This window comes from Oryctolagus cuniculus, chromosome 3 (assembly GCF_964237555.1).
Source record: "Oryctolagus cuniculus chromosome 3, mOryCun1.1, whole genome shotgun sequence".
NCBI lineage: Eukaryota > Metazoa > Chordata > Mammalia > Lagomorpha > Leporidae > Oryctolagus > Oryctolagus cuniculus.
The window spans coordinates 22,418,521-22,444,703 of NC_091434.1; the positions used below are offsets into that span (position 1 = coordinate 22,418,521).

General features: G+C 44.7%; 1 protein-coding gene and 1 long non-coding RNA gene across 7 annotated transcripts; one reads left to right on the forward strand and one right to left on the reverse strand.

Moving 5' to 3' along the window:
- Positions 1–1,698: 1,698 nt before the first annotated feature.
- Positions 1,699–24,534, reverse strand: LOC127491565 (uncharacterized). Of its 6 annotated transcripts, XR_011387114.1 has the most exons (7): positions 15,025–15,369; positions 14,342–14,443; positions 13,581–13,815; positions 9,549–11,020; positions 8,412–8,479; positions 2,566–6,929; positions 1,699–1,888 (listed from the first exon to the last, which is right to left on the reverse strand). It is a non-coding gene; the product is annotated as an uncharacterized lncRNA (long non-coding RNA). The 6 variants fall into 6 exon arrangements; XR_011387115.1 differs by lacking the exons at positions 14,342–14,443; positions 15,025–15,369 and adding an exon at positions 24,301–24,534; XR_011387116.1 differs by lacking the exon at positions 14,342–14,443.
- TNP1 (transition protein 1) lies at positions 15,493–16,119 on the forward strand. The gene is made up of 2 exons (XM_002712469.4): positions 15,493–15,679; positions 15,880–16,119. Exons 1-2 carry the CDS (start codon positions 15,541–15,543, stop codon positions 15,906–15,908), a joined length of 168 nt encoding a protein of 55 aa, XP_002712515.1. The 5' UTR covers positions 15,493–15,540; the 3' UTR covers positions 15,909–16,119.
- Positions 24,535–26,183: the final 1,649 nt, after the last annotated feature.

Sequence of the window (26,183 nt, forward strand, 5' to 3'; positions counted from 1 at the left end):
GGCAGCTCCTGTCTCTTCCAGCTGCTTCATCTTTCTTATTCCAAATGTTAACACCATTGAGATTTTTAAACTTTATTTAATAGATATAAATTTACAAAGTACAGTTTATGGATTACAATGGCTCCCCCCCCATAACTTCCCTCCCACCCGCAACCCTCCCATATCCCGCTCACTATTGAGTTTTGAGATCTTAGGCCTGCAGATTCACTTTAGACCTGCATATTTTTTTAAATTGGAATTATGGAGGCTGACACTAAATTCTGGTTAAGGCACTACCTGCAATGCCAACATCCCATATGTATGACGATTCAAGCCCAGGCTATTCCACTTCCAATCCAGCTCCTTGTTAATGCACCTGGGAAGTGATAGACAACCCAAGTCCTTGGGCCCCTTCCACCCTGGAGGAGACCTAGATGGAGTTCTAGGTTCTTGGCTTTGATCTGGCCTTGCCTTGGGTGTTGTGGCCATTTGGGTAGTGAACTAGCTGATGAAAGATTCTCTCTCTCTCTCTCTCTCTCTCTCTCTCTCTCTCTCTCACACACACACACACACACACACACATACACACCCCTTCTCTCATATCCCCTTCTCTCTTTCTCTCTCTGTAACTCTGCCTTTCAAGTAAACAAGTAAATCTTTGAAAAAATTGTATTTGTCATCCTTGGGGGAGCTAAGCAGGTTTTCTGCACTTGATGGTAATGAATAGGAGCTCAGAGATGATCTGGTACCTTTATGTAAATTACAGAATTTCAAGTTTTATCACACAAGAGATTCCAAACAGCTGTGAGAATTATTTGATTCTGTGCCCCAACACTATTAGGAAAAGCTCAAGAATATTGTCTTTTAAAGAGTTCCCAATATACAAATGCCTTCCTAGCCTTTGTTATGTTTTTACTTTCTTGCTTATAGTTCTTGGGCTTCATGTTGGCACAACCTGGGCTTATCTCTAAAGCAAAGTTTATTTTCATTACTGACTTCAAATGAAGCTAAATGTGTGAGCCAATGGTAATATGGCTGTTGTACTGCCCAGCCCAACCTGTTCTGCCCCAACATGGAGAGTCTATCAAACCAAGACAGCTATTTTTATATCCAGAAAGCATCTCAACCTATCCTAAACTAAAACCCAACCACAAATTCCATTAGTAAATTTCTCATAAAGGATCAAATGATATATTTATGTCCTCTTGAGTCACTTCACTCGCCCTCTGCCCAGCAAATCCAATCTATCCTCTTACATGGAAGAAAAAGAAAAGGAAAAAAAAACTCAATTTTTTTTTTTTATTTTTTTTTTTTGACAGGCAGAGTGGACAGTGAGAGAGAGAGACAGAGAGAAAGGTCTTCCTTTGCCGTTGGTTCACCCTCCAATGGCCGCCGCGGCCGGCGCGCTGCGGCCAGCGCACCGCGCTGATTCGATGGCAGGAGCCAGGAGCCAGGTGCTTTTCCTGGTCTCCCATGGGGTGCAGGGCCCAAGCACCTGGGCCGTCCTCCACTGCACTCCCTGGCCACAGCAGAGGGCTGGCCTGGAAGAGGGGCAACCGGGACAGAATCCGGCGCCCCGACCGGGACTAGAACCCGGTGTGCCAGCGCCGCTAGGCGGAGGATTAGCCTAGTGAGCCGCGGCGCCGGCCAAAAAAACTCAATTATATCTCAGGGATCACAGACCACTCTTCAGCTAAGCAATAACACTCAACAACAGTGTTTTTCAAGGAAAGGAGGGAAATTTTATTGAGGGACCCTGGGTGGAGAGGAAGCGTCAATGATGATTATGGTGGTCCTGGGTCTGCAGCTGAGGCGACTTGTCTCTGTGTCATCCTTAGGGGGATAGGAGACATAGTAAAGCACAGACTCAACCAGCCTCTTCAACCAAAGCAATGATGTATCTGGCTGACTGAGGAGAAGAATGACGAGAGGTGAGATGTACAGTCCATAAAGTCACACGTTTCCCACACTGAGACCTTCTGAACTCAGTTTCCCATGGACCCCAGGATGCAAGGTTCAGAGTTTGAGAAACCTATATATTTTTTTAACTTTTTTAAATGAACATAAATTTCCAAAGTACAGCTTATGGATTACAATGGCTTCCCCCCCATAACATCCCTCCCACCCGCAACCCTCCCATTTCCCACTCCCTCTCCCCTTCCATTCACATCAAGATTCATTTTCAATTCTCTTTATATACAGAAGATCAGTTTAGCATACATTAAGTAAAGATTTCAACAGTTTGCTCCCTATCTTTGAAAAAGTAGATCCAGGGGTTATGTCGAAAGGACAGCATTGGAAGGAGGCTCTGTCACACAGAGAAGACAGCAATGAACACAGAAAATCTGATTTTCTACAGGTCTTCCTGGTAAAAGTTTGGCAAAGAGCTAAGTGCTTTTTCTTGGGGAAGTGCTGGTAAGTGATAAAGGAAGAAGCTGCTAGGGAAGAGCTTGGGACAATCTTCACAAGGTGAGGGAAAAGCAATGCTTTTCACAAAGGCATGATGTTTTGGGAAACAGCCCAAGCCAAGATGACAGTTCCTCAGTTTTAAGGGTCCCCTTTGAAACCAGAGAATGGCATCCATACCTTGTCTTCTTGATCTTTTTCTGGAGCAACTTCTTTGTTTTTGGTCTCTGTGGGAGATCCTTCAGACGACATACTGAACACTTACACTGACAAAACTTCACCATCTTACATTTCTCAACTCTGGCCAGTAGTGAGGTTCTGGTTGAATCAACAACCTGTATGCTGCCCCCCTTAATCTCTCCCCCTCCAGGTCCATTGGTCCCAGGCAGTCCATTCATCACACCCTTTATATAAGTAACCATGACATGGGCCCTCCTGGTAAAAGGACCTGATGATTGATGATGCCTTGTCACAATGGTTGAAAGTCAGCATGAAAGCTTGGTTGGGTGTTTGGGGAGTACTGAGATACTGGGATAAAATCAAGAAAGTATCTATTAGCAATGCCTGAATCAGCTGGCTGCCTAAGGATATAGGCCATAGTAATCTCCATGAAGGATACAAACCAATTCAAATTCTCTTCAGCTTTCAAACACAGGCCCAGCATTTTCAAAGCCCTTGTCTGCTGCACATTTACGTATACACTCTGGGTTTCATTCTTATTCTAGAAAGAGATCTTGAGAAGGAACTTAAGCAATGTGGAATTTTTTAATGTAATTATTGAAGTGCATACACACACAATAAACTGCCCATATTTCAAGAGCACAATTTGAAAAGTTTGACATGAACCCATGACCACACATCAATATAAGCAGCATCTCCAGCACACACACCTAGTGGGTTTCTTTGTGCCCATTAGCACTCCCAACTACTCCATTCCTCAACCCCCACTCCAACTCCCAAAAATGTACAACTTAAATTTCTAGTCCAACTCATTTTTTTTAAAGTCACTATCCCTGCCACATTCCCCAGAGCTCTACAAAGTACAATTTCACATCTGCGAAGCTTAATATTTGGGGAGAGAAGACACATATGCAAATAAAAAGTTCTGGCCAGAATCTGGTAAAGGACATAAAATGTGCCCAAAAGATGCAATATGGGAGATTGGAGCAGAAGCAACCATAGAGTTTGGAATGTTTGCTTTGATTTTGAGGGACACTGGACATTTAATAGGTAAAGATACTAACAAAAATTAGTACAAATTTCTCATGAATGTGTTTTTCTATTCCTTAAATAATAACCCAGTTTTGTATAACAGCAAAGGTTGCCTAAAAGAGAAAATAAGACCCAGCTTAAAAATTGAGTTTGGGGTGGGGTGAAATTTAAATGTTCTGATAAAAACTATATTTTGTAGACAGTAGGAGTTTCCAAACTTTTCAAACATATTGGTGCCATGATTAGTCTTGTTTCACAAAGTTGACCTAGGGAGGTGTTGGGTCAATGTTGTGACATAGTGGGTTAAGCTACCACCTGCAACATCAGCATCCCATATTGCCAGTTCCAGTCCTGGTCATTCTGCTTCTGATCAACTCCCTGCTAGTTTTACTAGGAAAGCAGCAGAAGGTGGCCCAAGTACTTGGGACCCTGCCTCCCATGTGAGAGACCAGGATGGAGTCTTCAGCATGGCCCATACTTAGCTGTGTTGGCCATTTGGAGAGTAAACCAGTAGATGGAAGATTCTGTCTCTCCCTCTCTTTCTCTCTGTCATTCTGCATTTTGATAGCTGAAGGTCACGAGACATGATTAAGGACCCTGGATGGTGGAAACTGGGCATCAGGAAGGGAGGCTCAACAGCTAGCGAGGAGTAGAAGAGCCCAAAATCACACTTGGGTTTCAATGCTATGTAAAGTGACTGTTGGGTCATGCCAACCAGAAGGATCAGATTGGCAGAGAGGCCTAAGAGAGAAGTGCAAACCTGGTTTTAAAGCCTTATCTTCCAGAAGACCAACCTTTTACAGAGATGGCATGGGAGGTGGGGGTGGCAACAATTCCAGAGGAGGAGTGCGGAGTGGGGCAACAACAATTTCAGCACCTCCCACAGTCCCTCTAATATCCTGCCTCTTGCAGAATCTAAGGGGCAGAGCATTCTACAATTCCTTCGTCATTTTTTTAGCTAAAGATCTAAGGGCTTTGTCCTGAGAGAGCAACAGAGGCTGAGGAGAGGAGGAAAAGAAGGAGGCAGAGACCTACCTTAACTAGGTGTACACAAACCTGTGAAGCCGGTTCATTTATTCCATGTCCAACTTTCTTTGTCAAAATTATTAAAACTCCAATTGTTTTCATGACGAAATAACTCAGATACTGAAGCTACCACACAGAGTTCTGCAATCATGATTTCTAATCTTAGAGATCATTTGATAGATCTATGTGTTCATCCATTCATCACATTAAGGATCTGCAGCTATTCCCTAACCACATTTTTGGCTCTTTGTGTTCTGTGTTCTTTACTGTACATGTATGGGGGAGAGCACCAGTATGAGGGATGGACCAAAAGGAAGTGAGGAGTATGTTTCCATGGAATCCCAAATTTTTATTAAAAAGACGCCTAAGAATCCTCTAGCCTAGGTAACTTCATGGATTCTCCTTCCTGCCCCAGCAGCCGGAATAAATACTGACTTTGTGAACAAAATAACCTTATTCAGGAGCTTTGTCTTGTCAGATCTTAGGGTTCCACTTCTCATTTGGCAGGGATATATTGAGAAGCTGTTGTGTGCCTATCTTAAAGTACTGAAAAACAAATGGAGGGGCAAGAATTTGGCCTAGCAGTTAAGCCCCTGATTAGGATGCCTATACCATATATTGGAGTTCCTGGTTTCAAGTCCTGGCTTTGCTCCTGATCCTAGCTATTGCTAATGCAAACCCTGGGAGGTAACAGGAAGTGATGGCTCAAGCAGTTGGGTCCCTGCAACCCATCTGAGAGACCTGGGTTGAGATCCAGGCTCCTACCTTTGGTCTGATTCAGGCCAAGCTGTTGTAACTGGGAAGTGAACCAGTGAATGGGAATTTTCTCCTCTCCTCTCCTCTCCTCTCCTCTCCTCTCCTCTCCTCTCCTCTCCTCTCCTCTCCTCTTTTTTCTTCTCTCTCTTCTCCTCTCCTTTCCCTCTCAACTAGTTTTTATAAAATATTTAAGAAAAAAATAAAATATGTAAAAATTCATCTAATATTAATTATTCTAATTCCTTATACAAGAAAGCCTCAATCTGTTTATATCTGTGAGACCTTGGGCAAATTACTTAACCACCTGATCCTGGAGCATGGAGGTAATAGTACATACCCCACACGGTTGATGTGAGAATTAGATGGGTTAATATCTCTAGATTAATTGCTATATTCCATGCATTGTTCCAGGAGCAAGCTGTTATTATCAAGACTCTGTCCTACAGAAGTGTAAGGTGCCTGAAGGAAGATGAGAAAAGAAGTAACAGGACTAGTCCAGACAAGGTGTTACTCCCTGTAGATTTAGCTAAAGCTGAAGAAGGAAGCTGAGATTAGACAGGGGTGAAGGACAAACGGGCAAGGTGAGGCTAGAACAGCAACAGGAAGGCCTGTCATTGATTATGGTAGAGCAACAGTGGTTGAATAAAAGCCCTTCTTCTGAGAATTGTAGCCCAGAAGGGTTGGAGAGTGTATGTTTTAGAAAGGCTTGTGTTCAACTGCTCAAAAACAGCCTCCGTCTTCTACTTCATCACCTCCTATCTCTCTCCTCCCCACTGTATCCTACCCACACATCCTACTATGTCTCTGTCCATACCTCATTGCCAAATGTTGTACTGAAAAATGAGATTTAGTTCGTCAAGTGCTCCACACAGACAGCTAGTAAGTCCTAAATCAATGTTATGACTACCCCAAGTTTGGCAACTTCCACCTTTGAAAATCTGTTACTTTTCAACTCTACTTCCCTCCGTCTGCTTCTTCACTCTGCTTTCCCAGCTCTCTCACCTAAAAATCCCAAAAGCTAACAAATTCCATGATTTTGTGCAAGCACAATTTTGTCCCTAGAGAATCTCATCCACTCTCATAGATTTGACCACACAAAACTGCATCTTGCCAGTGCCCAAATCTGAACCACCAGCCTCCACTGTTCCCCCGAGCAACCAGATACCTGTGTCTCAATTGTCTACAAGGAACCCACATGGATGCTGAATCTCTCTGCTAGACCTGTCAGCCTCAAAGCTAAAGCCAGTCTTTCTGTCCAAATATATTTCCTACACCTGTACCCACTCAGTAGTCACTCATTTGGGGCAGAAGTCTAGGACTCAAGCTTTCGTTCTGTACTCCCCCACATCAGTCACATCAATGTTTTCGTAATCTACCTCTTCCTCCTCTTCTCCATCACTGACTTGGGCAGTCTCAGATAGGCTTTCATGATCAAGTTTTCTGTAGACAACTCTCTTCAAGATGAACATTAAGTAAAAGACCTCAGTCCCTGGGTCATCAGCCATCTTTCTCTACTCTTCATCATGGCACAAAATACATCAGGGGATTTCCTGCAGGTAGAGCATGAGCACTCAAATTAAGTAGCTTTAGATTTAAATCCCAGCTCCGCCCAGTAGTGCTTTTGTGTCCTTGAGCAATTTCCTAAAGCTCTGAGACTGTAAGGAAGGAATCTCCAACTGGGCATTTAGTTTTCTCTTCAGTAAAATAATAGGATTTCTATTAAATCCAAGTCTTTCTGGCTTTCACTGATGGAAGATTTTTAAGACTAGAAGAAATAAAATTACTTGTCTGTGCTTGGATCCATAAGATCTGCTTAAATGTTGAAACAAATCTTACTGAGTCCCATTGCTCAACTCCTGTAGATTGGGTTGGTGACCTCAGATAGACTTTGTGACATCCCAGAGTGGGGAGGACCAAGTTACCATGAATGCAGTTTCTCACAGGTAGATTCCTCCTGACTCAGAGTTGAGAAATTCATCTTCTTCAAGTAAATAACTGGAAAGCTTGGGTCAGGTTCCTAACTCTCGTGACTGAGTGTGCCCATGATAGCAGCCACATTAGAGTATATTAGAGTTACACTTGCCCTAGGACTTGGCCAGTTTCCTGCAAGACCATAGAAGAGAGCACCAGCGGAGGAGAATATGGAGGAGAAGAGGAGGAAGGCAGTGATTGGCAAGGTTGTGGGTGTGTGTGTGAGGGATGGAGAGAGAAGTAGTACCAGCTGTGGTTGGAGGATGTGTGCAAGCTGAGTGGGATGGAGTCACTGCTGAAGCGGCTCCATTTGTGCTTGGGGACATGGCAGTAAGAAGCAAATTGTTTGTGAGTTTATCATGCCTGTTATGAATCCCGTGTTTAACCAGCTCTCCGGAACTATAAAGTTGAATGAGAGGGATTTTTAAATCTCATTATCTGGGTATTTACCTTAAGAAGGGTCTTGAAGCAAGGATGGAGAGACAGAGTGGACTTCCTTGTGAGGGGACCCATGTATCACAAATGGCTCTTGTTTCAAAGGGACACCAGGTATTCGGTTTTGCTTTCAAATTTTTATTTATTTAAGAGCCAGAGAGACAGAGTGAGCACAAGAAAGAGAGTGAGAGAGATTCTATTTGCTAATTCACACCCCAAATACCCACAATGACTTGGACTGGGCAAGGATCAAAGCCCAGGACCAGAACCACAACTCAGATTTTCTACATGGGTGGCTAGAGTTGGAAATCAAAACTCCAGGTACTCCAATGTTGGAGGCAAGTATCTTAACCACTAGGCTCAGTGCCTGCTGACAGGATCCTAGGTTTAAGCTTTGGTGTCATAGTGTTGAAATTCTGAAAAATTGCCTTAAAAGGAGCAAGCATATTCACCTTGCACTGAGCCCCACCAAGATTGCAGCTGGTTCTGGGGAAACATGTTCCTTTTTTTAACCTGGAATAGATGTCACAGAAAGTGACATGTAAGCTACACCAAGTCATACCTAAAACGATAACAAAACCCTAAGGGAAAACCTGGAAAATGTCAACTTGACCATGTATACTCACCTGCAGAAACTGCTGAGACTCTCCCACACAGACCCGGAACCTTTTAAACCTCAATTTCATCTTGCTTCCTTGCAACATGAAGAAGATGCCTCTCACTATCCCAGGAAATAGTTATTACTGCACCAAGATACAGTCCTTGCAAGAACCCCAGAACACCTCTGCAGCATTATCCTCCACACTTCCTCCCAAGTAAAAAAATGAGGCTGCCTAGGAGCAAAAACTTCTTGACAATAAAATCTGAACACTGAAACACTCAAAGGTTTCTGGTTCTTTCTTTGATCCTTACTGAAAACGAAGGGTTTGTTTTGAGGATTTTTCTAGACAATCACATCTGCCCTCCAAGCACAAAGATGTGTGTAGATGAAGTGTTATTAACCTCTGTGCTTTAGGCTACATAATTTCAAGACTAGAAAGGGCAGAAAGTGAGTTACCTTGCTTCCTTTTCTTTACTGTAAATCCCACTAACCCAACTTTTTGAGGTCTCCAAATATGAAAATTCTGACCAAAACACCATGGTGAAACCAAATAGGCAATGATAATGCCAGAAAAGACTCAATTTTCAACTCTACCTTTCAAGGATCTCAGGTCACAAATCAAAATTTAACTCCTGTCTCCTCTTCTTCTGCCTCTATTGGTCACCATTAAGACTAGGAAATAGAGGTTCAAGGCCACTCAGATATATTAAGACTGAATTGTGATGCTCTCTCTTGACCCAAACCTGATCAATAGTTGTAACGGGGCACTGGTGCTGTGGCACAGTGGGTTAAAGCCCTGGTCTGCAGCGCTGACATCCCATATGGGCACCAGTTTGAGTCCTGGCTGCTCCACTTCCAATCTAGCTCTCTGTTATAACCTGGGAAAGCAGTGGAAGATGGCCCAAATCCTTGGGCCCCTATATCCACATGGGAACCTGGAGGAAGATCCTGGCTCTTGGCTTTGGATTGGCTCTGTTCTGGCTGTTGTGGCCATGTGCTGAGTGAACCAGCAGTTGGGATTCTCTCTCTCTCTCTCTCTCTCTCTCTCTCTCTCTCTCTCCCTCCCTCCCTCCCTCCTCCCTCCTTCCCTCTCTCTGCCTCTTCCTCTGTAACTCTTTCAAATCAATAATTTTTTTAAAAAATGGTTATAATAGGTATTTACATTAAAAATAAGTCAGACATACTGAGGAGCTCTATTCAATGCCTTCTACCAGCATGGTGGTCACAATGCTTTGACATCCTCAATTATGAAGTCATTGACCACATGTGGTAACACTGATCTGTCTCCCTGGTTCTTTTCCCCCCTTGGTAGCAACTCTGTCCCATTTTAAAGGACCAGATGTCTTATGGTATATACACTATGGAACAGTATTTAGAGTGTAAAAAAATGAAATTCTGTGTTATGCAACAAAATGGATGCAACTGGAAACCATTAAACTCAGTTAAATAAGCCAGTCCCAAGAAGACAAATACTATATGTTTTCCCTAATTTGTGGTAACAGAGTACCTAAAAGGTAATGTATAGGAGTGAGATTGACATTTTGCAGTGGATAATTGTTTACAGCTCTTATCTCTACTGATGAGAATCGTGTCTTTTTTTTTCATACTGCTGAACTCTTTACTTGGTGTAGGGTTAATCTTATGAATATAAAGTTAACTGAAATAGATCATTATAATAATTACGAGTAGAAATAGGAGTGTGAGGAGGAAGGGTGTGAGCATAGGCTGGAGGGCAGGTAGGGTGGGAAGTATCATTATGTTCCTGAATCTGTATATCAGAAACACATGAAATTTGTATACCTTAAATAACATTTTAAAAAAATAAACTCAATGAACTGATGGCCCCTGGCAGGTGGAATGATTTTAAGGAGACATAGGTCCTGTCTAATGGCTCCTAAACACGAAAGAAGGGATGAGCAGAAAAGACACACACACATATGGCCAGAAATTCCAATTGTGCACATGGTACAGTGGCAAGAAGCCTGAACTGGGGATTAGGTAATCTGGGCTGGGGATCAGACTCTGCCTATAATTTGTGACTTTGGCAAGGTTACCCTTCATACTTGAATATATTTATTATTAAATTGTTCTCTAGCAACCCTGCAACTCATAGTGCCTTGTTCCACTTGGTTGATGAATTAAAACACATTTGTTCCTGAAGACCACATGAGGCCAAATGTTTTAATGTGTGTGATATTTCAGTGCCTTTACTTAACCCCTTTCCAATACCCAGGATGCAGCCCTACTTTCGTCGTTAGTCGAAGAGAAATGTGTTCTCAGCATATTCTGGAAAGGGACACTGTTATGCATGCATATTGAGGTTAATGTGGGCAGGGAGGCAGCTAATGTGAAAACCTTATTTGTAATATTCTGAAACATAAAATTTGGATTTCATGTCCCACTTCTGCAAGTGGTCTTGTTGTTATTCATGATGTGGGAAGGCAGAAATAATGGACATTCTCAAATAATTTTTAAAAGTCAAAAAATAATGAAAAGTAAATGAGAATTTGAATTTACCTTAAAATGAGAGCTTTAAATTGGTTCAGAGGACCTCCAAATTCACACCCTGCTTTTAAGAACTCCCCACTTTGTTCCAGTTTTCCTGTCTTCAGTATCAGTTTCTATCACTGTGATCTTAACAGCATATGTATGAAGGAAAAGCAAATTGAACAGAGAGTCAAGGTCAGATTTATTTTTAAATCCATTAGGAAAGCCATTAGGGAGCTGTGAGCAGTCGCCCACCTGGGGATCGGAATCCTGGGGTCCCTCCCTGGCTCTTCCACTGCCTGGGAACAGCCCCTGAAACAAAGTTTTGGCCTCCCAAAGGAACTGGGCAAGATAATCCCTGAGGAGCTGACCACAGCCACCACTGTTGTGATGAGTGTCCCACATTTTAGCAGCCCAATGAGCTCCTAAAAAAAAAAAAAAATAAACCAGGAATTGTTTGTAGAAAGACAACTTGGGGTTGCAGTGGGAAAGGTAGGAGAGGGTCCTAAACACATAAATGAGGACAAATACCAACAAATCTCAAGGCAGAATCCAGCCCATCCTCAGAACCAAGATGTCGTCTGTGTTTTTCCAGAACTGAATGGGAAGAGGTGAATGGAGTTGGGGACTTTCCTTCTTTTTTCTCTAACAACCACCTCTTAGCCTTGTCCTCTGATCTCTCTTGATTCACCCCTGAGAGATCAGGTGTGCTCAAGGATCACAGAGTTTTTCCTCCTGCAGAGATTCCTCTCTCTAGGGCTTTCACCTATTCCAGCCTGTCCTTGACCCCTTTCTTTACCTGCTGTAACAACAGCAGCAGCAATGGAGTAGAAGACAGCATACCGTATGCCTGCAAACAGGGTAAAAAGGTCCCTGCTTCCCAGCTGAGGTCAACATCTGGAGAGGCTTAGATTTCAGAGAGGGATTTAAACTGAGTCATCAACATGTGTAAGAACTGTCAGCAACTTTCCATGCTCCTTCTCCGTAACCCCCAAGTCCAGCCTACTGGGAAGATCCAGTCCCATGGAGACATCCATTGGACTCCCCAGGAAAATTAATGGAGTGAGTTTGAATTGGAGAGGTGAAATGGGACCCAACTAGTGACCCGTCTTCCAAAACAGTAACGCCCTGAGCCTACCCTTCTTAACCTAAGAGGCCAGTGGGAGTGCTGGCCTTCAAGCCCTTCCCAGCAGTACTCCCTTGGCTGTCCTTCTAGGTTGTGAACAGACCATGCTGTCCATCAACCTGTCTGCAGGCAAGCTAACAGTCACCCTAGAGAGAGAAGGGGCCAATAGCTCCTCTTCAAAAAGTCTAAAAATCCAGTTCTCTCTCTCCATGACCCAACAACTATTAGAAAATACCTTTCATCAATGCAAAAGAAAACCAAAAACAAGAGAAACAGAGAGAGGAGCTGATTCCTGTTGAGGGAACCAAGGTGTCAAAGGGAGAAAGCATTTAGTGGGCCTTCTCTGCTTTGTATGCTTACTCATTTGAAGTGGCTCCCTTGTCTTCTCTGTGTTTGTTTCCTCATCCCAAATGAAGCAGAAAAGGTAAGAAGAGAGTCAGCAAACTGGATTAACAGATGGCTCTCAAAAGAAGCCTCCCTCTGGGCCTGCTGAGGGTCAGAAGTGACCTCACTGTGCTCTATCTAAATTGCCATTGGCTCAGGCAACAGTGGGGCAGAAACGGAAAGAGTGACAGAGGCAAGCAGCAGTGGCCAATGCTCAGCCCTGCTCTGTCTGCACCCCAGGAGGTCCACCAAAGGAGCCAACCCAAACACCCCCTACAGCCCCACCCTTATCTGGCCTCTCACTTTCCCCTCCACTGCACCAGGCTTTCTGCAGCTCAAGTTTCTCAGCATGGGTGTCTGAAACCAGAACTGCTCTTCAACTCTACGCAAGGGAGACTTTCCTGTTTGCTTCTTTGTCAGTTCTCGAGGCTGGCTGCCTTCTTTCCTGTGATCTCAGCTTCTCCTTGGCAGGGTGGATCTTTTGGGGGTGGGAGGGACTGGGGAGAGAAATAGTATCCAATCTCCAAAACCATCCAGAAAATGCCTCTCAAACCCAAGAGGCCAGTCCCTCTGTCAACAGTTTAGGCAGCAGAGCCAGGCCTCGGGTGAGCACTGAGTGCCAAAATGGTATGAGGGAGACAGTGTCCTTTTGACCTTTCCCTATCTAGAAACATTTCTACTTATGCAAAGTCAGTCTGATTGTGCTAGTCTGTGTGTCCTCACTGCATACCAAAGAACTACATTGAGCAAATAGTCACTGACCTTCTACTCTCTGCCATGCTAGTGCCTATAGGAAATATACCGGAAATCAAAGACAACCCTAATACAAAGATGCCAAAGTCAGATCATCTCTGAAATTCCCAAACCCACCTCGTTTAGTTATGAAATAAGAAAGTTAAAGTCCAGAGAATTCCAAACAGGACCAGAGCCAAGACAATCTGTCCCTCAGTGGGGCCAAGATAACATAAATAACATGGCAATAAAGGTACAAAACAGGGTCTTGTACAGTTTTGATGAGCTGTGCAGACTTTAAGGCCAATGGTGTAGGGATAATGGACATTAACTTTCAAGTGACAATGAAAACTTGATAAATCAGGGAAGTCTTCCTTGGAGATATGGAACAAAGTGAGGAGGAATAAAATAGAACAATAAAAGGACTTTTTATTCATTTAACAAATACATTTCACAAGTACTTACTGAGCTCCAATTCTAATGGCAGCATTGTAGAACCTGGGGCTACCCAGTGGTGAACAGAGTTTCTAAATTCCTGCTTTCATGGAGGTCTGTGCTTTCATAGGAATGTGCAGAAACCACTAGGCTGGAGTAGACACGGAAACTCCTGAGACACAAAGGGTAAGGCAGCATCCTCTTCTCCAGAGCTCTTCCTTCTTGTCGATGAAATCACCAACAGAAGGTCTACAGAGAGACCTGCCTGGAAACACGAAAATGAAAAGTGTCACTTACGGTGGCTACTCAAGAAACGTGAGTTTCAAAGCATGATTTATCTTCTTATCCATAGATATCAGAAATGCAGAAACTGGGGCTTGAACTGCATTCTCTCTTTTATTCAACCTACTTTGCTGAGACTCCCCTTCGCTGGCATACAAAATATAGTTCTTGAATGAGGATAATGGCAGTGGAGAGAGAAGGGTCACAAAGAAGAAATCACTATTAACTTTTATTGAAATTTGTTCCAAAGAACTAAAACATGATTTATAAAAGTGAGAGGAGAAAAGGTTGGAATGACAAATCCTTTAACGCCACATACCAGTTATCATTCAGTTTCCCTACATGGATATCTCAAAAAAGCACTTTAAATTCAACATAGCATGTTTTAACCCAAATACATGCTTATCACCATCCCCATGCCTGGTCTTTATCCCCGGAGTGGCACCAGCATCCAGACAGCTATATTACACAGAAACAAAAGCTGTACCCTTAACACCATTTGCTCTCACCTTCCAAATCCAATCCATCACCAAGTCTTTGTCTTTTGTCTGCTTCTGTATTTCAATCAACACCTCTTCATCCAAGTCTAAGCCATTATCAGATCTTTCTCCCTATTGAACCACTGCTATTGACAATAGCCTCTCCCTTTATTCACTCGACTCCTCCAATAAATCAATAGCCCACCCACCAGCTGCCTGTCTCATTGTGCCAACCCTCTAACATTTTTCAAGGCTTCCCAGTGTACTTGAGCATGGTTTGGTCTCTGCCTCTCTTTTCAAACTCATCCCACACCACGCTGGGAGGTTCCCTCTGCCCCTCCTCCAGGCAAAATGAGCCTCTAAGTAATTCCTCACTGATATTTATGGATACTAGATTAATGGCATCTCATGAGTCTGAAAGTTCCATGAGCACAGGACTCACATGTGTCATTATCCACCATTGTTTTCTTAACACCTAAGCTCATGCTGCATCCTATCTAATCAATAAATATTTGTGGCTGAATTTTTTAATATAGTGAGGCCAGTGATTCTGAACCAGGCTGATGTTGCCCCCTGCCCCCACTCCCTCAGCCTCTCAAAGGAAAAACAGCGATATTTGGACATATTTTTGGTGATGGCATCTATGGAGGCTCTGCTGGCATCTAGTGAGTAGAGTCCAGGGAGGCCAGGGACGCTGCCAAAGGAGGACTCACCAAGAGTTATCCAGCCCATTGCGTCGGTGGTTCTTAGACTGAGAAACTTTTAGATGAAAGAGAAACAATATTTATGTTTTGATCATACTGAGTTGGATTTCCTAGAGTCAAGTGCTTGTTGCCTCCAGATGCTTTGAGACTTAAACATGTATGCATACACACATACTCAGTGGGTACTAAATTCCCTACAAGCAGGAGACATGTATTTTAGTGGTCTCTTGTATTCCTCAAATGCCTGGTATTGAGCCAAGATTTAATTGCTCATAACTACCTATCTGGAAAGCCTTACCTAACCTGAAAAACATCTCAAAATTGATGCCAACATTTGAGCTGCATGAAAGGGACCACTTTATTTCACATATATGACCAAAGAGTAACAAAGGCTAGTGACATCACAAAAGAGCACTGCCTACCTGCTAGGCCACGCCCCTTCACAGTCACAAAGGCCAAGGCCTTAAATACCCACACTCTCAGCTCCCGGGCCTTGCAAAGCCCCTCATTTTGGCAGAAATTACAATGTCGACCAGCCGCAAATTAAAGAGTCATGGCATGAGGAGGGGCAAGAACCGCTCTCCGCACAAAGGAGTCAAGAGAGGTGGCAGCAAAAGAAAATACCGGAAGGGCAGCCTGAAGAGTAGGAAAAGGAGCGATGATGGTGAGCGAGGGATGAGTAGGAAAGTAGTCAAACTTGGGAAGATGTTGCTCCCCAGGCCCTCACATCTGGAGGCAGCCTACATATGACCTTGAAATCTCAGCAGAGATCCTTTCCAATGATTAAAACCCTGCTTGGGCAAAAAAGTTTTGATGGGTGTTTTCTAATGGGTATCACTCTTGCAACCTGTCCTTCCCCCACAGCCAACCGCAATTACCGCTCCCACTTGTGAACTTACCAGCGGGCTCTGTCCTGGTGGGCTTCAAACAGCACCAGGCAGCAATGAGAGAACAACAGAAGGGGAACTGCCAAGGAGGCCTGAAGTTAGACCAAAGCCAGAGAAGAGCCTATCGAGTGTGGATAAAATGCCAATTGTGACAAAATGAGGAATGTATATGTTGGCTGTTTCTCCCCAACATCTCAATAAAATTTTGAAAACTAAACTGTTTCCTTTGATCTTTTGGTTGGAAAAACTTGGAATCCTGAGCAAGGCAGACTTGGGGAAGAATTGGCCCAAATGAAACCATTAAACATGACTTGGAAAATATCAAAGTAATTTGTCCTTACAACTCCTTCCCGTGGTGGCCCCATTCTGGCCATCTCCATATTTAGGTCTTTTTCCCAAGGCATGGACTCCCTCCCCAATATGGAAACAGAGTATAGGGAGAAATGAGTTCATCTGAGTGCCAAATATGAGCCAAAGGTCACAAGCTACTTTTGTCAAGGGACTTCTAGCATAAGGAGACACAAGCTGAAGTTGATTTGGCCCAAAAAACATTCAGTGGAGGCTCTCAAGTCATTGGGAAGCATTAGCAGGCTGTTAAGAATTGGGAGGTGTTCTGAACAGAAGGCAGCATGAACTTTGTAAGGAGAACACAATCATCCACAATCATCCTATTAGTAAAGTGGAAGTGATGAGGGCTTTATGCCTAGACTTCTACAGGTTTTTTAGTAATAAGCCACATTTTCAGATGGACGCAACCAGTAGCTAGAGATTCAAGCCACAGTGAGTGTTGGTCAAGTTTGCCTGAAAATAGGAATTATCTCAAATCTTGGTGGATTTTATTGGCACAGAACTGCCTTTAGCTCTATAGTCAGGCAAAAAAAAAAAAAATTCCTAATGCCTCATTTTACCTTGACCTTGGGTTGGGATATGGTTTACAGTTGTCTGGCCAGGGATCTAACGCCACCTCTCAGCGTCAGCTCAGAGGGGGTAATTTTTTCGGAATGAGCTAGTACCAGAACCAGCCACCCACATGGATTCTGGAGACACAATCAGGAAAGGACATCATCCAGAAGGAATGAGAGGACCATGAGGTCCAATAGGAAGTTTCCAACAGTGGCAGGGAGAGACGGTGAGACCCAGTAACAGAAGGAGAAAAGGGGACACTGGCTTGATCCTCTTGCAGGTGCATGAGAATAAAGACGTTGGGACATTTCAACAATAGAATCCAGATCTTTTCACTTGTTGGAGGATATGGTCCTTACTGTCCTGTAGCTCTAGAGAACACACACACTGCTCCAGGGTTATCGCCTTACCAGCTCACATAATCAGTTTCTGTTACCTCCAGGCATATGGATACTTCAAACTCATTTTCAAAAGGGAACAGGAAAAAACACCCTTTCATAATCCCCCTCCACTGTGGTTATGCCTATTTCACCTCCTCAATGTTCCTCTGATCTGTCCTGGTTTCTCTAAGCTCAGATTAGCCTCAAAAATTTGTTTGCCCCTAGCTGTTTATGCAGAACTTGACAGTTCTGTAAACTCCTTCAGAAATGGCCAGTTCTCACGCGGATCTGGTGCCTTCCAGGGGATTGTTTGCCTTCATATATATAAAACCTGAAGTCTCCTTGCAACACACAATATCCATAAAATAAGCCCCAAACCTAAAAATTGGTTTTTTGATGTTGAGTAAATTCTTCCAAACTTCTGCTCATAGGTTAGGTTCTCAGCCAGCAGAAAGTGAGGCAGAATGAGAGGCCGACATGTGTGAAGGAAAGGGGGAGGAGCTGACCAAAGCACTAGCCAACCCACCAGGAAAAGAGAGCCAGTTAGAGTACCACAACAGTGGGCCACAGTGGCCAGGCCTTTACACACTTGCCTGTTCACTCATGCTACTGCACTCATAGGTAACCCTGCCGAGGCACTCCTTAGAGCAAACGTCAGTTAGAGGTTCACGTGATCACATGTCTCACAGTCTGGACCATGTACCTCCTGTGTCTACTACACTTGCTTTCTGTTCCCAGCTCCAATCCCCATGGTCTTTCACCCCTGCTTCTGCACAGATCACTTCCTTGCCACTTCCCGATTTAACAGTGTGCCATCAGCCTTCCAATGTTGTCACGTGCAGCTCACCCCTTTGCACCACACACTAAGATCATAAGGCAAAGCCAACAGAACAACCCAGAAGAGCAGTCATGTTGAGACTGTGACATCACTCCCCACAGGAAACTTGTTATGACCAAAGAAGTCAGCCTGGTCCGGGCAACTCTCCATAAGGGTCTTCCAGAGGAGCCAATGAAGAGACTTTACTGAAGGGAACAGTTTACAGAGGCTAGACACTACAGCCTAGCACTGGTAGCTTCAACATTAGATCTGAAGGAGCAGAGAGACAAAAAAGTGTCAAAGGAGTCCAAGGACAGCCAAAATTTTGTGGTGGTGGAAGATGGGCTTCCTGCTAAAAACTATCTTGGGGATCACAGCTATCACCAGCATCTCAGAAATGGGAATGAAACATCCTGGTAGTTCTCCAAACTCCTGCTGATGCTCCCATTGACCAAGGTAAAGCAGAAGCCAGCAAGCAAGTGATCCCAGGTGACAGAGAAGAGAAGGGCTGGCTAAGAATGTTGGGAGATAGTTCTGAACATCTCATGGTGCTGGCTACTGCCACACTGTAAGCAAAATTTCTTCTTAGAAGTTTGCCACTGTTTCTCTCCTGCCAGGCATTGTCACAGACCAAAGTCTTTTCAGGAATGAATATCACAGGAATGCAGCAAAGGGAAAAGGGTGCAAAACTGAGCTAACCACCCGGGACTACCAAACCCTCAGCTGGGACAGAATGTGTTTTCATGTCCTTTGCATGACATTATTTTTTCCAAATCAATACAGTACATCACCATTCTACCACAATGTTATATTTCCATAATTTTGTAAACACAGAAATCATTGAATTAATCATTAGGGTGGGCATGCGGTGAACAGCCATGGGCTAGTCAGGGCAGACAAGATCCTTGCCTGGTGACTTCGGCCATTGCCCTGTTCAGTTGTGAAGGATTAGTGGCTGCTCATTTGCAGTCAGAACGTTTTCCAGGTCCACATGCTGGAATTGGTCCAATGCCTGTGTTGACCAAGCCCCTGCCCTCCAAGAGCCTTCATCCTGTCCCTCTGTTTATGGCTCCTGCAGACTCCACACCTGTGGGTCTTTTGACTGTGGTGACGTTCCTTTGGGAGACTAGAAGATCTCACCCCTGGGTGCGTTTTCTCCATCTCTCTAATCAAGGAAGACTTTGTTCCCTTCCCCAGTTTTCTCCAGAACGTCATGTCCTGAAGTCATGACTTGTTTGGCCTTTTTGGAAAGTGAAAAATTAAAGAAGTCTAAGTATCTTGGCCACAAGTCCCTCTGGGTCACCTTGACCTTCCTGTGCACTGACTTGGATGCAGGGCCTCAGCTCCACTGGCCACAGGGTCCCGTGGGGATGGTGAAGCTTAGGAGCCCCATGTGTGAGTGGAGAAAACACGAGGAGCTATGGAGAGCACAGCTGACTCCCACCTCTCAGCCCGGGCCTTTGCAGATGACCCCAGGAGGGATCAGCCACAGGCAAACAGGAAGTTCTGGGGAAGTGCTCAGGGCTGTGCTAGGGAGGTGAAGTCCTGGAAATGGCAGCTGGGAGGAACTCTGTGTGCTTTGGGAGTGGTTGTGGCAAGTCAGACATGGCCTGGGGCTCAGTTGGCAGGGCCACCCAACCAATGGGTCCTTTGAGACCAGAGGAGAGCAGTGGCCTAAAAGCTCTGCTTCACTCACTGGCTTTGCAATCTGAGCACTCACTGCTAAGGCCTCTTCTGGGGCAAGACCCCAAACAGAGCAGAGTCTTCCTTCCTGACCTCTAGGGGCATGGAAACTTAGTTCCCAGCTTGGTCCACATCACCAGGCTGATGAGTAGAAAGCTATTTTGGTTCCATAGAGCCTACATTTCCTTGTGTCTGGTCCCACCAAGCCTTTCTCTCTCCAACATTAGCTTTCTCCTCCAGCTGAGCCATTCCTGTTATCTTAGCAAAGTGTCCCAGAAGCAGTGTGCTTGACCCCTCTCTCCTCTGCATCCTGGTGCAGGAGAGAGAGTCCAGAACCAAAACCAAGGGTCTGGATTGCATCAGAGCCAACTCCTCCTACTTTGGGGACTTCTGTGGCTTTGCACATTCTTTTCCTGCAATAGAACCTCATCTCTTTCTATGGCCCAGCTCCAGGAGAGTGATACTGAAGCCGCACCTTGGACAGGAAGAAGTGAGGCATTCTGGGCAGTCAGCATGGTGTAGGATGAAACAGATGGGCATTATACTGAGTTGGCCCTGCATGTAGGTGTCCACTGTACTGGCTAGGTGATCTCGGGTGAGTTTTCTAACTTCCTTTAGCCTCATCTTCCTTATCTGTGGAATATCAGTCTTAAAGCTGACCTCACTGGGGGTTTAATGCTATAAATTATAAGCCCTGAATAAATTGTATTCTCTCTCTCTCTCTCTCTCTCTCTCTCTCTCTCTCATAGTGTTTTAGGCATCCTTGAGCCTGTCTCACACCAAGTCATGACCCTGCTTCTCAGATCTTACTTTCAGGAGGTCCTATCCCACAAGGCAAGGCTGGCCCCACACTGGCAGACAGATCTCTCTCTGGCAGTGCCTGGCTTGCTCTGCAGAGAGCTAGCTCCAGGCTCCCATTGTGACCTGGCACCTCTCCACCTCTCCTGACCATTTTCCTAGGCCAGGCCCAGAGAGCAGAGAGCATGCCCCTGAAGCTTGTTTTCCTCACCTATAAAATCAGGGAGCTGGGGATGATCTTATATCTCTAGCTAGACTGCAGGCTCCTAGGAGCAGGAGCCAAGCCATCCAAGAGATGTGCATACAAAGACACAACTTTAAAAAAAATCGATAAGTCCACCTCTTAATACACTGCAAAAAATATCTGAGTATGAATGCTCATGAAAAGAGACAAAAGTGGATTAATAAATTCACTAATTAGGATCATGCTTCTTCTTTTCCCCATTAACAACAGGTAAGTACCTCTCTAATTACCTATGAAGTCCTCAGGATTTTACCAACAAGACATAAAGATCTTAGATTCCACGATCTGCCAAGGTCATCCTCAAAAACTCTGAATAAGGCCTTTTTAGTCAGATGAGGAAGTGGCCCTGCCTTTCTTGAACTACTGTTTTCTTCGGAAGCCCAGAAGAACACTACCACACCAGGTACCCAACAAGGCTTCTGGAAGTCTGGTGTACAGAGCATCACCCGGGGACTCTGATGAGCTACAGATTCTGATTCTGTGGGTCCAAGTCTGCCCAAGACTGCATTTCTAAGATCTCAGGTAGCAGATGGTACTGGTCCATGGACCACACAGTGAACAACAGGGCACATGGAACACAGTTGGCATCCCAAGATACAAGTGAAAGAGAAGGTAAGCACCCTAAGGTCCCTTCCAGTTCTTAAAAAAAAAAGTCCTAAGATTCTAAAGGATGAGATTAGAGAAATGCAGAATGCTGCCGCTGTGTCTGATTTCTTCCATCCCAGGAAGAGAAAGTAGCAGCATTGCATGTGGACAGTGGGTTGGCCAGGTCCAGGGCTTTCTCTGCTGTCTCTGACCTCTTGGCAGCCCAGAGAATTCAGTACATGGGGCCTGAGTTGCCCAGAGAAACTGTGAGCGAAGATGGGAGAGAGGAGATGAGAAAAAGCTCTGCCTTCAGTGAGGCTTCTCCCCCGTGGCCACCTCTGGAGGCCTGGAAGGGGATCCCTGGTTTGACTACAAATCCTTGCCTGTTTCCTTTTCAACTTGCTCTTCTAGTCTGCAGACCATGAATCACATCCCACTCCACCACCTGCCACTCAAAATGTGCATCTGCTTGCATTTGGTTGAGACCAACAGCAACAGATGGCAGTTAACCTAGAAGCAGGGGGAAGCAATCCTTTGGAAGGATGAGATGGAGCTCAGGGGACAGAAGGAAACACTGGACAGGGACCTCACAATGGGAGCCGGTCAGGCAGCAGATAGAAACCCAAGGGTGTTCTCTTTTGATTGAAATGTCTCCAATTGTTTTCCATTCTTACATCACTCCCCTAAAAATTCAAGAGTCCCAGGAGAAAGAAACTGATGGCCATGCTTGTGTTGCCATGAGGAAAATAGAGACTGTTGCCCAAGAAGGGGATGTGTGTGCTGGTCAGTCAGATTGACGATGTTTACCACAGATACAGAATCTACTCCCTGCAATGCCAAAGGTTACAAAGAACAGGTAGAAACCACATTCCTGAACACACACAGCAATATTCTTGGCCCTGGAGTGCCCCTATAGCATGCAATTTTTCCTGTAAAAGGTCTATCTTAGCACAACAAATTTTCTTAGGAATGGACAACATACACTCTACTTTCACTGCTGGTACCAGAATTTGCCTTTGGTCTCACCTCTGTTTTGCCCCTGTAGGAAGTTTTGATCATATCAGGCATCAGCAGCAGTTGGGATGGAAAGGAGAGTCTCACCAAGCTGCATTGTGGGGCAGACGCTGGATGGATGCCCAGGCTCACTTGCCAGTGTTCAGATTTTATATTTATGCCTCAGAAAAAGTAGACATGCCTGTGAATTGTAGCTCTCTGGAAGATTCCACAATGGAGACTGGGATGTCCATGAGACCCAGGAGTCCAGGAACACAACACCAGTATGTTCAGAAGACAGCCTGACTCCAGAGGGTTCCATCGAACTCCTAACAAGAACAGCTGCCCTATTTCCTGCCTCCAACTCTGAGCAGGAAACAAGATGTGCGCTAGCCGACTTAGTAGACAGAATCTCACTGGGGCTTAGATCTGCAGTAGCCACTGGCCCCATGTAGCTCAAAATATACTACTTTGAACAGAGATGCATTACATTCTCACTGTAACTTATGCCAGCTTTCAAAGACTTAGTATGAAAAAATAGAACATAAAATATCTCATAAATGATTTTTCACATTGATTTTATGTTAAAATTTTTTTGAGGCCATCAGGTTCAATAAAATAAATAAAATTATTTTACATGTTTCTTCTTTGTAAAATGTGGCTACTAGAAAATTTTAAATTATCAATGTGACTCTGTTGCACAGAGCTGGCCCGGGCTCCCTGGATTTTCACAGCTCAATAACTCCTCATCTCTCATGCTTCCATACTGAGCCAGGCTCTGTGCTGAGCAAGCATTGAGCAGAGATGAATAGAGCTCATTCTCTACCCTCACCTTCCCAATCCATCGCAGACACATACTCACTCTTCTCTTTTGATTAATTTAATGCTTTAGTAATAGAGGTTTACAGGGGGTTCTCGTGACCATCCTGTCCTTACTGCGCCAAAATTATTGTGTTACCTGGATGTCTGGGGAAAAGGTTGCACACAGTTGGATATTTGTGTATTTCCAATCTAGACTAGCTTTTAATGTCATTGATTGGTTTATGAGTATATGCTTACAAAATGCAAATATACAAAAACTTTAAATGTTCTTTTTGACATATCAGGAAATTTTTATGTGTCATAGACAGAGGGGCATAGCCTGACATCTTATTAGCTCTGTGACCTACTCATACCTCTGCCTGCTAACTCATACAGAGGGGCAAAAAGTAGAGATGAAAAAATCAAGAGAGTGGCACGCAACTTTAAATCCTAACTATGGTATATTCCATGAGTTTTTTTGAAAATGGCATAGTTTCAGAAACTTTCATGTCTAGGAATAATAACAGCAGAACTTGTTATGTCCGAGACTCTCCTAAAGCTTTATACCTATTAACCTCTTTCATTCACCTTGACCATAATTCCAGGAACTAGATACTACTGTGATTTCTATTTTAGAGATGAAAAAGTAATTTGTCTAAGGTCCCGCAGCTAGTGAACTGGGATTTGAATGAGATCGTCTTCTCCAGATCTGTGTCCTGGAGTCACAGGAAGGGGGATTGAAGCCTAGATTTCATGGACGCATGTGTGTCCGTGTGATGGCTCAGGTGATGGAAGAGTCAAAACTAGACTCTGTGGCAGACATTTGATGCAAGGGTTAAGATGCTGCTTGGGATACCTGCATCCACAGATCCAGCTTCCTGATAATGTACACTCCAGGAGGCAGTGGGGATGATTCAAATACTTGGGACCTTGCCAGTCACAGGAGAGACTGATACTGAGTTCCAGGCTCCTGGCTTCAACCTGGTCCAGCTCTAGCTGTTGCAGGCACTTGGGAGTGAGCCAACAGATAGAAGATCTACCTTTGTCTCTCTAAGTGGGTCTGCCTTTTAAAATAAAATGAAAATTAAAGTTTTTTTTAAAAAAAGAGAACTCTGTTCTCACTGCCCCAGTATCCCTACCCTCCAAATCAAACCATGGCAACATCCAAAATGAACAGAAATTTTGATAGCAGACCTAGGAGCTTGGGGATGGAAAATGAGGAGAAGTAGGTGGGATTTCTCATCTCTCTTGACCCCGGTGGAAGCAAGGCCAACTGAGTCACACCCTGAGTAATGAACAACAGCAGAAAGATCAAAGGTGTTGACATCAGCCTATTCTAGAACCACATCTTGTCACAGCCACTTAACAGTTGTGGAATCTTGCACAGGTTACCTAGCTTCTTTGAGCTCTGTCCCTTACTCTGTAAAATAGGGCTAAGAACACTTTCTTGTAGAAACAGAATGAGAATTTATGTAGAATCCACGGGCAAAACAACTCACACTATAACTGGGGCAATGTGAGTACTTGACAAATATTGGTTCCTCTCAAGATGCCTTCAATCCCTTCAACTTTAACTGGAACCAAATAAGGCTGCCTGAGATGTCTACAAAAGGGTCTATGGTAGAGCAAAATAACAAGGGTCTAGAGGTTTGCCTCAGTGCATGAAGAGGGGAACCTCCACACCACTCCCTACATCGCAGGTTGGGCAAGGGTTACCACCAGGGGATGTGCCCATGGCCTCACTCTGTGTTGCTAGAAAGAAAGAGGAGGATTGTGAACTCTCGCTTGGACCACAGAGGCCCTTTGTATCTCTCAGGAGAGGGAAGGGTGGGGCCTCAGGCTGGGGGAGCAGGGTTGGGTGGGGTGATCTGGCAGCCTCAATGGCGTCTAAGAAAGGCTGGCTTGATGCCCAGCCTGGTGTGTCGCAAGGGTTGGTGGGCAGAGGTGCCCTGTGAGGTGAGGACAGGTGTGAGCAAAGAGCAGAGACTTGGAAAAAGAGAGAGCTGTATTTTACTTCTTTATGTCACCTTGCATTTTAACTCATTCAATTCCATTTTTTTAAGGTATGTGGGCATAGCCTCATTTTCCATTCTTTGGTTTTTTCAACTAAAAGGCAGGCATTTGCAATGTCATGGAGTTCCACAGAGGGTGCCCTGGGCCCTTCTTCTCCAGCTCCCTGCACACGACACAGACTGCACTGATTCCCACTGAAGAGACAGAAACTTCACAAATGGCTTGGACCCTTGACTCCTAGAGACCAGAGACTGCCTTGTCTTAATTAGGTCTACTTGAGTTTCCTACTTTCCTTCCAAGGAAGGTAATTAGGCCAAAGACCTAGGGGAAGCCTCCCTCTGGAGAGAGAGCTCTCTGTATATGTCTCTGTCACCTCTCTCTCTGCTGTTCCTCTCACATTTTAAAACACAGCTCCAAGCATCTTTTCCTAATCAGCTGAGGCAGAGATGGATCGGCCTCATGGCCTCTCAGTTTCTGGCTCACTGTGCTTCCCTCTCTAGGAGTCCTCAGCTCCTGTGGATGCAATGATGTTATGGCTGCTGGGTGTGGCCTCAGGGCTCTAAAGAGGCAAATTTCCCTGAAGACAGTCATAAGCTTTGTCATCCACATTGCTTGCTACAGGGTCTCCTCCCCACTCAATCAGTAAAGGCTCACTGAATGTCTGCTCTGTACCTGGACTATAACTTCCCACCCCATCTAGGATGGTAACCAGTGGTTCATAAATGTCTGTGATGTGAGGCCAGCGCCGCAGCTCACTAGGCTAATCCTCTGCCTTGCGGCGCTGGCACACCGGGTTCTAGTCCCGGTCGGGGCGCCGGATTCTGTCCCAGTTGTCCCTCTTCCAGGTCAGCTCTCTCCTGTGGCCCGGGAGTGCAGTGGAGGATGGCCCAAATGCTTGGGCCCTGCACCCCATGGGAGACCAGGATAAGTACCTGGCTCCTGCCATCGGATCAGCGCGGTGCGCCAGCTGCAGCGTGCCAGCTGCGGCGGCCATTGGAGGGTGAACCAACGGCAAAAGGAAGACCTTTCTCTCTGTCTCTCTCTCTCACTGTCCACTCTGCCTG